The 16,913-nt window shown below is 49.8% G+C and overlaps 2 protein-coding genes across 2 annotated transcripts in view; one reads left to right on the forward strand and one right to left on the reverse strand.

Moving 5' to 3' along the window:
- Positions 1-6,325: 6,325 nt before the first annotated feature.
- On the reverse strand, positions 6,326-7,696 carry LOC138364367 (zonadhesin-like). Its single transcript, XM_069323979.1, has 2 exons — positions 7,135-7,696; positions 6,326-6,651 (listed from the first exon to the last, which is right to left on the reverse strand). Exons 1-2 carry the CDS (start codon positions 7,694-7,696, stop codon positions 6,326-6,328), a joined length of 888 nt encoding a protein of 295 aa, XP_069180080.1.
- An 8,673-nt stretch (positions 7,697-16,369) lies between these two features.
- Positions 16,370-16,913, forward strand: part of LOC138364368 (salivary glue protein Sgs-4-like) — a 2,025-nt gene continuing 1,481 nt past the window's right edge. The window contains exon 1 of the mRNA XM_069323980.1: positions 16,370-16,855. Within this exon, the coding sequence (XP_069180081.1) occupies positions 16,370-16,855 (486 nt within the window). The remainder of the gene's footprint in view (positions 16,856-16,913) is intronic.

A 16,913-nucleotide genomic window follows, 5' to 3' on the forward strand; every position in this document is an offset into this window, starting at 1 on the left:
ACACACACACACACACACACACACACCCGATCTTCAAGAAAGGAGATAGGGAGGAGGCACTTAACTACAGACCTGTATCACTGACAAGCATCCCCTGTAAAATACTGGAAAGAATAATTAGGCTACGACTGGTTGCACACCTGGAGAACATTAGGTTTGTGAACAAACATCAACATGGGTTCTGGACAGGGAAATCGTGCCTAACAAACCTTCTGGAATTCTATGATAAAATAACGAGGATAAGACAGGACAGAGATGGTTGGGCAGACTGCATATTTCTGGACTGCCAAAAAGCCTTTGATACAGTACCGCACATGAGACTGCTGTTCAAGCTCGAGAGGCAGGCGGGGGTGGGGGGAAAGGTCCTAGAATGGATAAGGAACTACCTAACAGGAAGGAGCCAAAGAGTTACGGTAAGGGGCGAGAAGTCGGACTGGCGAACAGTAACAAGTGGAGTACCACAAGGATCGGTGCTGGGACCAATTCTATTTCTTGTATATGTTAACGACATGTTTACAGGCGTAGAGTCCTACATGTCGATGTTTGCGGATGATGCAAAGTTGATGAGAAGAGTTGTGACAGATGAGGATTGCAGGATCCTCCAAGAGGACCTGAACAGATTGCAGAGATGGTCAGAGAAATGGCTACTAGAATTCAACACGAGCAAATGTAAAGTTATGGAAATGGGACTAGGAGATAGGAGACCAAAGGGACAGTACACAATGAAGGGGAACAGCCTACCTGTAACGACGCGTGAAAGAGACCTGGGGGTGGACGTAACACCTAATCTATCTCCTGAGGCACATATTAATAGGATAACGACAGCAGCGTACTCTACACTGGCAAAAGTTAGAACATCATTCAGAAACCTAAGTAAGGAGGCATTTAGGGCGTTTTACACTGCCTACGTAAGGCCAGTCTTAGAGTATGCCGCCTCATCATGGAGTCCCCATCTGAAGAAGCATATAATGAAACTGGAAAAGGTTCAGAGGTTTGCAACGAGACTCGTCCCAGAGCTACGAGGGATGGGGTATGAAGAGCGCCTGAGGGAACTGTGCCTTACGACACTAGAAAGAAGAAGGGAGAGGGGGGACATGATAGGAACGTATAAGATACTCAGAGGAATTGACAGAGTGGACATAGACGAAATGTTCACACGGAATAGTAACAGAACGAGAGGACATGGATGGAAGCTTGAAACTCAGATGAGTCACAGAGATGTTAGGAAGTTTTCTTTTAGCGTGAGAGTAGTGGGGAAATGGAATGCACTTCAGGAACAGGTTGTGGAAGCAAATACTATTCATAATTTTAAAACCAGGTATGATAGGGAAATGGGACAGGAGTCATTGCTGTAAACAACCGATGCTCGAAAGGCGGGATCCAAGAGTCAATGCTCGATCCTGCAAGCACATATAGGTGAGTACACACACACACACACACACACTCACACACACACACACACACACACACACACACACACACACACACACACACACACACACACACACACACACACACACACACACACACACACACACACACACACACACACACACACACACACACACCGAGGAAGCAGCCCGTAACAGCTGTCTATCTCCCAGGTATCTATTTACTGCTAGGTAACTGGGGCATCAGGGTGAAAGAAACTCTGCCCATTTTTGTTTCTCGTCGGCGCCGGAAATCGAACCTGGGCCACAGGATTACGTGTCCAGCGTGCTATCCACACAGCCACTGTCTGTGTGTATGTGTGTGTGTGTACTCACCTATTTGTGCTTGCGGGAGTTGAGCTTTGGCTCTTTGGTCCCGCCTCTCAACTGTCAATCAACTGGTGTACAGATTCCTGAGCCTACTGGGCTCTATCATATCTACATTTAAAACTGTGTATGGAGTCAGCCTCCACCACATCACTTCCTAATGCATTCCATCCGTTAACTACTCTGACACTGAAAAAGTTCCTTCTGACGTCTCTGTGGCTCATGTGGGTACTCAGTTTCCACCTGTGTCCCCTTGTTCGCGTCCCACCAGTGTTGAATAGTTTATCCTTGTTTACCCGGTCGATTCCTCTGAGGATTTTGTAGGTTGTGATCATGTCTCCCCTTACTCTTCTGTCTTCCAGTGTAGTAAGATGCATTTCCCGCAGCCTTTCCTCGTAACTCATGCCTCTTAGTTCTGGGACTAGTCTAGTGGCATACCTTTGGACTTTTTCCAGCTTCGTCTTGTGCTTGACAAGGTACGGGCTCCATGCTGTGTGTGTGTGTGTGTGTGTGTGTGTGTGTGTGTGCGTGTGTGTGTGTGTGTGTGTGTGTGTGTGTGTGTGTGTGTGTGTGTGTGTGTGTGTGTGTGTGTGTGTGTGTGTGTGTGTGTGTGTGTGTGTGTGTATGTGTGCGTGCGTGCGTGTGAAATATGTAGTACATATACAAAAAAATACGTCGGGAGTCAGTACATTAGACAACCCACGATTAAAAAGATTGGGGCCCAAGAGCTAACAGATCGATCCTACAGGCACAAATAATAAATACACAAAGTGAACACATTCACGTACATATACACATATACACTACACGCACACATCTTCATGTATAAAAACAGAATATCTGTCCAAGGTAGGAGGCCAAACACTGGACGGTTAACCTAACCCAACTTCCCAACATGCAACAGGAGAGGTATGGGAGTGTCATAGGTCAGTCGGAGTCGGCCCAAGTGACACCCTTTAAAAAATATCGGCATCAATAGCAGCCCCTCCTGGCGATTTTCATCAAGTCTAAAAGGAAATCTTCTGTTTGTTTTCTGTAGTATTTTATGCTTACTCCCGCCGTTTTCCCGCGCATTTTCATGGTTTACTAAAAAACGATGAACATTAATTATTGCAGGTTAGTGTACCATATTTTCATAAACTGAGACAGAGACGTGAGAGGTGAAATGGGTAAGGGGAGGGGACGGGGAGAAGGGGAGGATGTTGGGGGTGAAGGAAAGAGTGGGGAGTAAAGAGGAGAGGAGAGAGGTGAAAAGGAGAAAGGAGAGAGAGGGAAAATAGGGCGAGAAGGAGAGAGTGTAGATTGGGAGAGGCGACGGAGAGAGATGAGACTTTGGCACCGCCGGGTACCCAATCTAGTATATATATATATATATATATATATATATATATATATATATCTGTACCTATAAATTAGAATATCTAAATCAGTTCAAGGCTGTAGGTCAGACGCTTGGGGCTAGCCTCACCCAGCTGTCCAACATGGCTGCTGTGAAACATGTGCCAAACATGGTTGAGTTGGTGACACCACCAACCAACTGGCACTGTGCCTTAGGGACCCCTGTCAACCTCCGGATGATTCTGCCATGCTGGCGGAATCTCGAAAATGTTCTAAAAAAAATTACTGTCGTGTAGTAAAATATTATGCACGAATGTCCAAAAAATACTCAAAAAACTATAACATACTTTACTGTAATAGGGAAATATGTGCTCATGACAACACCACGGTTGGGTGAGACTATATATATATATATATATATATATATATATATATATATATATATATATATATATATATATATATATATATATATATATATTTATATATTTACATTGACCTGAGACTAGCCAAGGCCTCTGATATCCTTTTTTTGACAGACAGATATATTCAATTTTAGAGATATATGTGCGTAGAGTTCCCTCATTGCGTTAGCTTTCATAATAATATTTGAGAGAAATGGTTAATATCCCGTGTTAAATAACCCCCTCCCCCCCCCCCCTGCCTCCCTTCCCTGAGGGTAATTTTCCGCTGAGTTAACAAAGCTCTCAATGATGGTAATTCCCCTTACTAACAGTCAGCTGATTATAGTCCTCTCCTCCCTGCCTCCCTAGCCCCTCCCTGCCTCCCTAGCCCCTCCCTGCCTCCCTTGCCCCTCCCTGCCTCCCTAGCCCCTCCCTGCCTCCCTAGCCCCTCCCTGCCTCCCTTGCCCCTCCCCCTCCCTGCCTCCCTAGCCCCTCCCTGCCTCCCTAGCCCCTCCCTGCCTCCCTAGCCCCTCCCTGCCTCCCTAGCCCCTCCCTGCCTCCCTAGCCCCTCCCCCCTCCCTGCCTCCCTAGCCCCTCTCACTCCCTGCCTCCCTAGTCCCTCCCTAGCCCCTCCCGCCCTCCCTAGCCCCTCCCTGCCTCCCTAGCCCCTCCCTGCCTCCCTTGTCCCTCCCCCTCCCTGCCTCCCTAGCCCCTCCCTGCCTCCCTAGCCCCTCCCTGCCTCCCTTGCCCCTCCCCCTCCCTGCCTCCCTAGCCCCTCCCTGCCTCCCTAGCCCCTCCCTGCCTCCCTAGCCCCTCCCTGCCTCCCTAGCCCCTCCCTGCCTCCCTAGCCCCTCCCCCCTCCCTGCCTCCCTAGCCCCTCCCTGCCTCCCTAGCTCCTCCCCCTCCCTGCCTCCCTAGCCCCTCCCCCTCCCTAGCTCCTCCCCCTCCCTGCCTCCCTAGCCCCTCCCTCTCCCTACCTCCCTCCCCCGCCCCCTCCGTTCCTTGTAACGGATCAGTATGAAGTAATAACGGTATAGGTAGAAAAAGGAGAGAAAGATAGAAGCGTAACAGGTGGAGAGAGATGCAAGTACTAGAAGAAGAGAGGTAAACAGCACAGAGAAAAGAGCTAGAGAGGAAAGAGGAAGGATAAAGAGGAGAAAAAGGAGTTTGAAAGGGGGAACCAAAATGGGAAGAGAAAGAGGCTGCCAGCCACCAGGTTTAAGACTTTGTGGTCTCTCAAACATGGTTGTCGCTATTAATGACGACTGAGGCTTCTGACTCAACACATACATTAATATACCGTATGGGAGAAGTTAGTCTTTTCACTCTAGGACATGAAACTGCGTTATATCTCATTGTGCAAATTACGGGCTATTCGTGCCCGTGCCACCTCAAGGGTGGCTTAATCTTCATTAGTCAGTTGTATAATTATCATCAATAGTTTCATATTTATTAAATATTAGTTAGTTTACCTAAATGAATGATAAATCAAAGGTACCCACACGCTGAGTCCCTGAAAAGGACTGAGTGCTATACGACGGAAAATTAATCCCTGTCATTTAAACACTTTAAATGGAATTAATTTTAATTTTATCAGGGGGGAAAGCGCCAAGCCATTACGACTTTATAGCACTGGGAAGGGGTCAGGATAAGGATTTGGAATGGGACGGGGGATGGAATGGTGGCCAACCATTTGCACGGTCGGGGATTGAACGCCGACTTTAAATGAAAGCAGAGTACACTAGCCAAACTTACTCAACCTAACTCACCCAGGTGAGTAAGGTGACCCCCCCCCCCCTCCGCCAAGCCAGTCGACTGTGGGGGGAGGAGGGGGGGGGGTGGTGCTTAGCTGACTGGGGCCACACTGAGGCCTGAATGGGGCGTGAGTTATTAATGCTAAACTCTCAAAGTGAATGACTGCCCTGTCACCAATATAATATCCTTCGCCCTAGGGCCGCTAGTACGCTATTTAAGTGGAAATCCGGGTGCTGAGCGCTCCGCCCCCCCCCCCCACTGATGGCTGCCACGTATTCAATTTAGAAATGAAAGGTTGGCTGCTACTTCCAGGGCCAGGCTGCTGCAGGCGACCTGGCGATACTTAACACTTTCCTCTAGGACACGGAATATAGCTCCTGGCTCCTGACTCTACTGTTGAGACAGCTGTTGAAGCCTTGTGAGGCTGGGAGAAGCTCGTGGGTGCCACGGTGGCACTCCAGGTTGCAGTTATTTTGGGCCGCGTCGTGGCACTGTCGACGAGAGCGTGTGTATCTGGGAACACCCTGGGTGTAGGTTCGAACTCTCAGCACGACTCCTGTGGATTTGTTAATTTTTCACTATTACCACCATCATCACCAGCTCCGTCACTATGTTTGACCACCATTATCTACCACCACCACCACTAGCTTACACAATCACCCACAACCATCACCACCACAATCACCACCACCATTACTCTCACCATCAATATCAACAATCCAAAAATCACTAATCACAAGGACCTTCTCTAACAATAAATCAATCATCCAATTGGCCAGTTAGTTCCTTTCTCGAAGATGTTTGTACGTATTGACCTGTACGAACCCCCTCGAGGCCCCACACACTCGTACACACACCACTACCAGCTGCCTAGTTACACACGGTTGAGAGGCGGGACCAAAGAGCCAGAGCTCAACCCCCGCAAGCACAACTAGGTGAGTACAACTAGGTGAATACACTAGTTACACACACACATTGGTTAGGAAAGGCGGGGTCCAAGAGCTAAAGGCTCGATTCTGCAGACACAAATAGTAAATACACTCTGTTGTGAAAGAACGGAAACTGTTGTTTTTAGAGGCTTGTAAGAGCCGCTGTTACAAATTCTGTTGTAACAGTTACAAAATCTGTTGTACCAGTTACAAAATCTGTTGCAACAGTTACAAAATCTGTTGTACCAGTTACAAAATCTGTTCCAACAGTTACAAAATCTGTTGTCACAGTTACAAAATCTGTTGTCACAGTTACAAAATCTGTTGTCACAGTTACAAAATCTGTTGCAACGGTTACAAAATCTGTTGTCACAGTTACAAAATCTGTTGCAACGGTTACAAAATCTGTTGTCACAGTTACAAAATCTGTTGCAACAGTTACAAAATCTGTTGCAATAGTTACAAAATCTGTTGCAACAGAGCATATAATCTTTTGGTACACACAATCTGTTGTAACAGAATCCGTTGTTAGCGTCTCTGTTGTAACAGAACGTAATGTGATGCAAGAGAATCTTCAGTTTCCTATATCTTATGACTTTCTTATGTTAATTTTCCGCGGGGAGAATGTTGGTGGTTCCTCCGGAAGGTAAGGGGGTCCTCTAGAAGGTAAGGGGGTCCTCCGGAAGGTAAGAGGGTCCTCTGGAAGGTAAGGGGGTCCTCTGGAAGGTAAGGGGGTCCTCTAGAAGGTAAGGGGGTCCTCCGGAAGGTAAGGGGGTCCTCTAGAAGGTAAGGGGGTCCTCTGGAAGGTAAGGGGGTCGTCTGGAAGGTAAGGGGGGGTCCTCTGGAAGGTAAGGGGGTCCTCAGGAAGGTAAGGGGGTCCTCTGGAAGGTAAGGGGGTCCTCTGGAAGGTAAGGGGGTCCTCTGGAAGGTAAGGGGTCCTCTGGAAGGTACGGGGTCCTCCGGAAGACAAGGGGCCCTCCGGAAGACAAGGGGCCCTCCGGAAGACAAGGGGCCCTCCGGAAGACAAGGGGCCCTCCGGAAGACAAGGGGCCCTCCGGAAGGCAAGGGGTCCTCCGGAAGGCAAAAGGGTCCTCCAGAAGGCAAGAGGGTCCTCCGGAAGACAAGGGGCCCTCCGGAAGGCAAGAAGGGGCCCTCCGGAAGGCAAAAGGGTCCTCCGGAAGACAAGGGGCCCTCCGGAAGGCAAGAAGGGGCCCTTCGTGAAGGCAAAGGGGTCCTCCGGAAGGCAAGGGCCCTTCGTGAAGGCAAAGGGGTCCTCCGGAAGGCAAGGGCCCTTCGTGAAGGCAAAGGGGTCCTCCGGAAGGCAAGGGCCCTTCGTGAAGGCAAAGGGGTCCTCCGGAAGGCAAGGGCCCTTCGTGAAAGCAAAAGAGTCCTCCGGAAGGCAAGGGGGTCCTCCGGGAGGCAAGGGGATCCTCCGGAAGGCAAGGGGGCCCTCCAGCGGGGCAGACAAACGGGCCCAGGACGTAACTTTTGATTCTGAAGTGTTCACAGTCATCCGGTTTCTGTGAGTTGCTAGTCTTGCTGACGCAGAGATTCAGGAAGCATTCAAATTTTCTCTTTGGCCAGAATTCAGCTTTCAAACGTCTCTTTTAAGGCAAAATGTGAGACTATCATCCGGGAGCTCACGAGATAAACATTTTCGTCTCACGAGATAATATGTTTTCGAGATAAACATATCGCTCTTTACACACAGAGATCACACTAACGTGATGCATCAAATGAACAAATCCACAAGGGCCGTGACGAGGATTCGAACCTGCGTCCGGGAGCATCCCAGACACTGCCTTAATCGACTGAGCTACGACAGGGTCAAAATAGTTGAAACCGAAGTTCTACTGAACTTCGGAGGCATGCGGTCCTCCGGTTCTACGGGATCCAGTAAGTTCAGTAGAACTTCGGTTTCAACTCTTTTGACCCTGTCGTAGCTCAGTCGATTAAGGCAGTGTCTGGGATGCTCCCGGACGCAGGTTCGAATCCTCGTCACGGCCCTTGTGGAGTTGTTCATATCTCGCTTGACGTACTATTGGCAGGTTCGTCTTCTCGGATGTGATTCGGGATTTTAGATACGAATTCGAACCTGATTTTTTAGATTATGTTATAATGCTGAATGAAGGTGTCCAGAAAGCATCAATACATCCATCATCATCACCAACAGCTCCATCATCGTCATCACCACCACCACTACCACCACCACTACCATCACCATTCCCACCACCTTCACCACCATTACCACCACCACTACCACCACCACTACCATCACCATTCCCACCACCTTCACCACCACTACCATCACCACTACCATCACCACTACCATCACCATTCCCACCACCTTCACCACCACTACCACCACCACTACCATCACCATTCCCACCACCTTCACCACCCCTACCACTACCACTACCATCACCATTCCCACCACCTTCACCACCACCTTCACCACCACTACCACCACCACTACCATCACCATTCCCACCACCTTCACCACCACCTTCACCACCACTACCATCACCACTACCATCACCATTCCCACCACCTTCACCAACACTACCATCACCATTACCCCGACATCAGCACCACAATGTAGCCTCCAATATCGTTCATAACATGCTTTATCAATACATATTACTCATGCCAGTTATGAAAGACCTTACCCCCCCCCCCTCTCTCTCTCTCTCTCTCTCTCTCTCTCTCTCTCTCTCTCTCTCTCTCTCTCTCTCTCTCTCTCTCTCTCTCTCTCTCTCTCTCTCTCTCTCTTTCTCCCTATCCCCCCTCCCCTCCCTATTTCTCTCTCCTCCTTCCACTCCCCCCTCCTCACTCTCTCTCTTTCTCTTCGACTCCTTATTTTTCCAGTCCTCTCTTTATCTCCTCTTCTATCTGTTTCACACTCCTATTTCTCATCCCCGATTCACTCCTTTTCCTCCTTCCTTCCCTGTCTGTACCCTAACCTGTGCCTCCTCTTCTCCCATTCCTTCCCACTGGTCATGGTTGGAGCTGGTAGCGAGAGTACATGGTTGGCAGGTGTGTGTGTGTGTGGGGCGAGTAACGACACCACCGCTATACAAGCGCTCCTCAATATTACAACCAATTCGTCAAGATGAACACGACCGAACTATGTGTGCTTAGCAAGCCTTAGGAGGAAAGGGGTGCTGGGTGGGTGAGAGAGAGAGAGAGAGAGAGAGAGAGAGAGAGAGAGAGAGAGAGAGAGAGGGAGAGAGAGAGAGAGGGAGAGAGAGAGAGAGAGAGAGAGAGAGAGAGCTCACATTACACACAAAGATTATCGGACGTTCCTGTGACTGAGTCTTGACTGTGACTCTCCTGAGAGACTTGGCAGTAACACTCCCATTCTTCCCTTCCGGCCTCTTAAGTGCTTATGCCACTTCCCTCGATATTCACATTCTAGACCGTTGACTTGACCTCTGACCCCGCACTCGCCAAGTCACTCGTCGAGTTGTTGTATGTCGTCCACTCTGGCACCTCGGACTGTCGACAATCGTCCACTCTGGCACCTCGGACTGTCGACAATCGTCCACTCTGGCACCTCGGACTGTCGACAATCGTCCATTCTGGCACCTCGGACTGTCGACAATCGTCCACTCTGGCACCTCGGACTGTCGACAATCGTCCACTCTGGCACCTCGGACTGTCGACAATCGTCCATTCTGGCACCTCGGACTGTCGACAATCGTGTCCTCTCTCTCTCTCTCTCTCTCTCTCTCTCTCTCTCTCTCTCTCTCTCTCTCTCTCTCTCTCTCTCTCTCTCTCTCTCTCTCTCTCTCTCTCTCTCTCTCTCTCTCTCTCTCAACCCCCAAGAGGGAAATATTTAAATTTCCTTCCGTCAGATATTATTCTGACATCAAGATAAATGGAACATTAACTGTCGGCGGCAGGTGGTCGTTCTGGTAAGTGCGCGCGCGACTGCGGGGATTCTTGCGGATTTGCGTTACGTGCTCAAGGGGGGAAGGAGGTTTTTAGTTATTTTTTTTTTTTACACTTTCGGACTCTAGGTGTTCTTGAGCATTTTCGTTTTTTTTTATTTTTAAGTTTCCTTTTATGTTCGTGCGTTCAATATACGCCGTTGGTGTGAGTGGGTGTAGGAGGCTTTACTCTATAGTGCTTTACTCTATAAAGCTCTGCAAGCTTTATGGCTCGCAGAGCGAGCTTCAGCTCTTAGGCTCCGCCTTTCAGATGCCGGTAATGTATTGTAATGCGTCCCAACTCATTATCACGCCAGTTGAATGGAATTACCTTCAACTAATTTCCATTTGATGTCATTTCACTCAGTCACTCGGAGCTTTAACAGTGACGTGCTTCCCTTCAGCGGTGTGGCTGGCCTGAGTGAAGAGGTGCTACCCGCGGCCTCCTTCCTCCTGACTGGTAGTTCCCTCTGCCCTTCCTCGTAGCTCAGTCCCCTAAGCTCGGGGACCAGTTTGGTGGCTATATAACCTTTGAACTTTATTTAGCTTACCTTTGTGTGATTTTCCAGAGGAGGGCCTCCACACTGGGACTACATATTCTAGTGCAATATTTGTATTGAAAAACGTTCTCAAAACTTCTTTAACAAGGCGTCTGAAGGCTAAACGAATGTTAGCTATCGTTGCATACGCCGCTGATGATGTTATCTTTTGATGAGTCTCTTATAACTCCAATGATAGCCTTTGGGTTATGTGTTCTACCAGAACTTTTCCTGTTCTGCCTCAAGCATACATAATAATAATTTATTGTGTCGGGGACAGGCAGCCAGAGGGTGTTTAAACATTCATACATTCTTGGCTTCTATTGAGGTCCCCCCGCCCCCCCCCCAGGTCGAATTACTGACCCCGTCCAGGATGCAACCCCCATGACAAGCTGACTAACTCCTGAGTACCTACTTTACTGCTAGGTGAACAGGTTCATTAGGTAAAAGAAAATATGCCCAACCATTTCTGTCCCGCCCGGATTTCTCGGTTGTGCGTCGAGAACGAAGCCGACTGTACTACAAGGACCCCCATTTATCTTCCCATCGTCCTGTAGAGTCTCCGAGGCCTGCCAACCCCTGCCATGAATCTCATCACATTACATTTGCTTGGATTACAGTCGAACAGCCACTGCTCACACTCTACCACTAGTTTGTCCAGGTTCACCTGAACCATTGTGCATACCTCCATTGTTCTCTACCCTGAACAAGGTGTCAGGAGGGCTGACGGGAAGGGAGTTACGAAGGGAAAACGCCAAGCCATTTCGACTATATAGCACTTGGAAGGAGTCAGGATAAGGACTGGGGATGGGACGGGTGGGAAAGGAATGGTAATGTCGTTGTTGTTTTAGATTTATCTACTCAGAACCAAATGTTCATGTAGCACGGGCTATGGCGAGCCCGTAAATGGTAGTGTCGATAGTCTGCGAAGATATCCTGAAGACTTCGGGGGTGAGGCGGGGCTCATGAGCTAGAGACAGCGACAAATGTTTCTTCTCATACCGTTTGGAGCCCGAGGGATGAATGTGTGTGTGTTGGTGCTATGGTGAAAGTAACCTCCACAGGATACCTGATCAACCAGGCTGTGACTCATACGTCAGGCTGCGAGCAGCCGCGTCCAACAGCCTGGTTGATCAGTCCAGCAACCAGGAGGCCTGGTCGACGACCGGGCCGCGGGGACGCTAAGCCCCGGAAGCACCTCAAGGTAAGGTAAGGTAAGGTTCTTTGTGTTGTGTGATGGTGGTGTGTTGGAGAGTGTCACCTTGGCAGGTGTGTGGTGCTCGACACTGTTGGAGAGTGTCACCCTGGCAGGTGTGTGGTGCTCGACACTGTTGGAGAGTGTCACCCTGACAGGTGTGGTCCTCGACACTGTTGGAGAGTGTCACCCTGACAGGTGTGTGGTGCTCGACACTGTTGGAGAGTGTCACCCTGGCAGGTGTGTGGTGCTCGACACTGTTGGAGAGTGTCACCCTGACAGGTGTGTGGTGCTCGACACTGTTGGAGAGTGTCACCCTGACAGGTGTGGTGCTCGACACTGTTGGAGTGTCACCCTGACAGGTGTGTGGTGCTCGACACTGTTGGAGAGTGTCACCCTGACAGGTGTGGTGCTCGACACTGTTGGAGAGTGTCACCCTGACAGGTGTGTGGTGCTCGACACTGTTGGAGAGTGTCACCCTGGCAGGTGTGGTGCTCGACACTTGGAGAGTGTCACCCTGGCAGGTGTGTGGTGCTCGACACTTGGAGAGTGTCACCCTGGCAGGTGTGTGGTGCTCGACACTTGGAGAGTGTCGCCCTGGCAGGTGTGTGGTGCTCGACACTTGGAGAGTGTCACCCTGGCAGGTGTGTGGTGCCCGACACTGTTGGAGAGTGTCACCCTGACAGGTGTGGTGCTCGACACTGTTGGAGAGTGTCACCCTGGCAGGTGTGTGGTGCTCGACACTGTTGAAGAGTGTCACCCTGGCAGGTGTGTGGTGCTCGGCACTTGGAGAGTGTCACCCTGGCAGGTGTGGTGCTCGACACTGTTGGAGAGTGTCACCCTGACAGGTGTGGTGCTCGACACTGTTGGAGAGTGTCACCCTGACAGGTGTGTGGTGCTCGACACTGTTGGAGAGTGTCACCCTGGCAGGTGTGGTGCTCGACACTGTTGGAGAGTGTCACCCTGGCAGGTGTGGTGCTTGACACTGTTGGAGAGTGTCACCTTGGCAGGTGTGTGGTGCTCGACACTTGGAGAGTGTCACCCTGGCAGGTGTGGTGCTCGACACTGTTGGAGAGTGTCACCCTGACAGGTGTGGTGCTCGACACTGTTGGAGAGTGTCACCCTGGCAGGTGTGGTGCTCGACACTGTTGGAGAGTGTCACCCTGAAAGGTGTGGTGCTCGACACTGTTGGAGAGTGTCACCCTGGCAGGTGTGGTGCTCGACACTTGGAGAGTGTCACCCTGGCAGGTGTGTGGTGCTCGACACTGTTGGAGAGTGTCACCCTGGCAGGTGTGGTGCTCGACACTTGGAGAGTGTCACCCTGGCAGGTGTGTGGTGCTCGACACTTGGAGAGTGTCACCCTGACAGGTGTGGTGCTCGACACTGTTGGAGAGTGTCACCCTGACAGGTGTGGTGCTCGACACTGTTGGAGAGTGTCACCCTGACAGGTGTGGTGCTCGACACTGTTGGAGAGTGTCACCCTGGCAGGTGTGTGGTGCTCGACACTGTTGGAGAGTGTCACCCTGGCAGGTGTGGTGCTCGACACTGTTGGGGCGTGTCACCCTGGCAGGTGTGTGGTGCTCGACACTTGGAGAGTGTCACCCTGGCAGGTGTGTGGTGCTCGACACTTGGAGAGTGTCACCCTGGCAGGTGTGTGGTGCTCGACACTTGGAGAGTGTCACCCTGGCAGGAGAGGCGACGCTCGACACTGACAGACAGCGAGGGTGACAGGCAGGTGAAGCATGCCAGTGACTGCGGCAACTTTAGCAAGAGAGCGAACACTTGGTCAAGTGTAACTTGCAACTTAGTCTCCCCGGCTTGGCGCCTTCTTCTCATAATTACCTACTTCCCTGCCCATAACCAAGTAAGTGTCAGGGGAAAGCACCAAGCCGTCGCGATTATATAGCACTGGGAAGGGGTCAGGATAAGGATTTGGGATGGGACGGAGGGATGGAATGGTGCCCAACCACTTGTGGGAGGTTGGGGGGATTGAACGCCGACCTGCATGAAGCGAGACTGTCGCTCTACCGTCCTGCTCAAGTGGTTGGGCATAAGGGCAAGTGGACAGCGTTTATCATACCATCAGAAAAATGTGATCTTGAGGTTATCTTCAGATGATTTCGGGGCTTTTTAGTGTCCCCGCGGCCCGGTCCTCGACCAGGCCTCCACCCCCCCCCCAGGAAGCAGCCCGTGACAGCTGACTAACACCCAGGTACCTATTTTACTGCTAGGTAACAATTGATGATTGCTATCATCAGGGACCAGGAGCTAGAGCCCAGGGGGGTTTACACCGTTGGTCCGCTATTCTAATCATTAACGAGGCTCAGGTTCTGCTGAACGAAGTAGTTCCAAGTCTCACAACTTTAGTTAGTTACTTGTTCCATGTTTTTTCCTTGGTACCTTTTCTAGTATTGTTTTGGGTTTCTTCAGGTAGGGGGTTCCATGCCGGAGCTGCATACTCGATAGGGATCTTTATCCAGGTTGGTGAAGGATAACCGGAGGTTCGCCAATATAGCAGATGCTGCTCTCGTTATCCTGCTGATGTCCGCCTCTGGTCATAGATCTCCAGTTATGTCCACTCTTAAATCCCTCGCTTTTGTCAGAAGTGAGTTGTCTTTCCTTCGGGAATCAAAGTGAAGACTCGAGTACATCGACCGGGAATCGAACCCGGGCCCTTTGGACTGCATCTCCCGAATGATGTCTGCTTGGCCGCGAGATCCTGTGTGTGTGTGTGTGTAATTACCTAAGTGTAATTACCTAAGTGTAGTTACAGGATGAGAGCTACGCTCATGGTGTCCCGTCTTCCCAGCACTCTTTGTCATATAACGTTTTGAAACTACTGACGGTGTGTGTGTGTGCGTGCGTGTGTGTGTATGTGTGAAATACTGTCATTCACGGACTCTTATCGCAAGTAACCGCCAATGGTGTTGATGGTATTGAAGATATCACTGGTGGAAATGGCCAGAGGAACCATTACAATAATAATAATATTATATCAGCCAGCGAACAAGGTCATTTAATCCCGGCTGCTACGGTGTGTTTCACGGTGGTGAGGATGGTGAGCGGTGAGGATGGTGAGCGGTGAGGATGGTGAGCGGTGAAGATGGTGAGCAGTGAGGATGGTGAGGGAGGGGGCAGTCATACACACGCACATATAATACCCCATAAACATTGCGTCTACCGTCACTCAGGGGAGCGAGAGTAGATGCTACTGCAATGAGCACTAGAAGAGTAGTCTGGTGGACTGGACGCCGGCAAACCCTTATATACGGGACATGACGTCATAGTTGGCGCGAATTCTGAAGAAGCCGGCAGTTAAACGATCGAGAGAGGCAGTTAGCCGGTGGCGTCTGGTCGAGCGGCGAGACAGCAGGTGTGGAGGTGTCTCGGGTACTGCAGGGGTGGAGGGAGGTGTCTCCACAACTCTCAACACAATGTTGAGGAATAGATGGTAAAGGAGCAGGCCGGGTCTATTGCTAAGAAGGAGTTTACCGCAACAGTATCAAGATAGACAGATCAAAACGTCCATATCAAGATAGACAGATCAAAACGTCCATATCAAGATAGACAGATCAAAACGTCCATATCAAGATAGACAGATCAAAACGTCCATATCAAGATAGACAGATCAAAACGTCCATATCAAGATAGACAGATCAAAACGTCCATATCAAGATAGACAGATCAAAACGTCCATATCAAGATAGACAGATCAAAACGTCCATATCAAAACAGACAGATCAAAACGTCCATATCAAAACGTCCATATCAAGATAGACAGATCAATACGTCCATATCAAGATAGACAGATCAAAACGTCCATATCAAGATAGACAGATCAAAACGTCCATATCAAGATAGACAGATCAATACGTCCATATCAAGATAGACAGATCAATACGTCCATATCAAGATAGACAGATCAATACGTCCATATCAAGATAGACAGATCAAAACGTCCATATCAAAACAGACAGATCAAAACGTCCATATCAAGATAGACAGATCAAAACGTCCATATCAAAACAGACAGATCAAAACGTCCATATCAAGATAGACAGATCAATATGTCCATATCAAGACAGATCAATACGTCCATATCAAAACAGACAGATCAATACGTCCATATCAAAATAGACAGATCAATACGTCCATATCAAGACAGATCAATACCTGTATATCAAGAAAGATACACATAGACGGCTCGAGACATAGATTTATACAGATTGAGAAACAAACATATATAAAGAGAGACTGAGACACACACACGGATTCATTGAGTGACAAAAATGATTGAGAGACAGACACGGAATAACACACAGACGGATCGCCAGAGGACCTTCAGATATTAAGGCTCAATCCTCGGCACCTACAAGAACCTAGACGTCCTGGGACTCTCACTTCCAGGTCTTGGAAGCCCTGGCTGTACCTTGGAGACCTGGAACCGACGGTATGGAGGAAGGGGTCAAGTATGGGAGACAACCTTCAAGAATCTATGGAGGCCAACTTCTAATGGCAGAATGGTGGAAGGGAGACTGGCAGAATGGGAGAATGATAGAAGACAAGCACTAAGATGCAGGAAGCAACCTCCAAGACGCAGGAAGCAACCTCCAAGACGCAGGAAGCAACCTCCAAGACGCAGGAAGCAACCTCCTAGACGCTGGAGACAACCTCCTAGACGCAGGAAGCAACCTCCTAGACGCAGGAAGCAACCTCCAAGACGCAGGAAGCAACCTCCTAGACGCTGGAGACAACCTCCTAGACGCAGGAAGCAACCTCCTAGACGCAGGAAGCAACCTCCAAGACGCAGGAAGCAACCTCCTAGACGCTGGAGACAACCTCCTAGACGCAGGAAGCAACCTCCTAGACGCAGGAAGCAACCTCCAAGACGCAGGAAGCAACCTCCTAGACGCTGGAGACAACCTCCTAGACGCAGGAGACAACCTCCAAGACGCAGGAGACGACCTCTGAAGCAACAGGAGGCTGGGAGCTGTGATGGAAAGAATGTTAGTATTAGTGTGGTGGTGGGAGGGTACACAGGAATGGTAGAAGGGAGAGAGGGAG

This window comes from Procambarus clarkii, chromosome 13 (genome assembly GCF_040958095.1).
Source record: "Procambarus clarkii isolate CNS0578487 chromosome 13, FALCON_Pclarkii_2.0, whole genome shotgun sequence".
Classification (NCBI taxonomy): domain Eukaryota; kingdom Metazoa; phylum Arthropoda; class Malacostraca; order Decapoda; family Cambaridae; genus Procambarus; species Procambarus clarkii.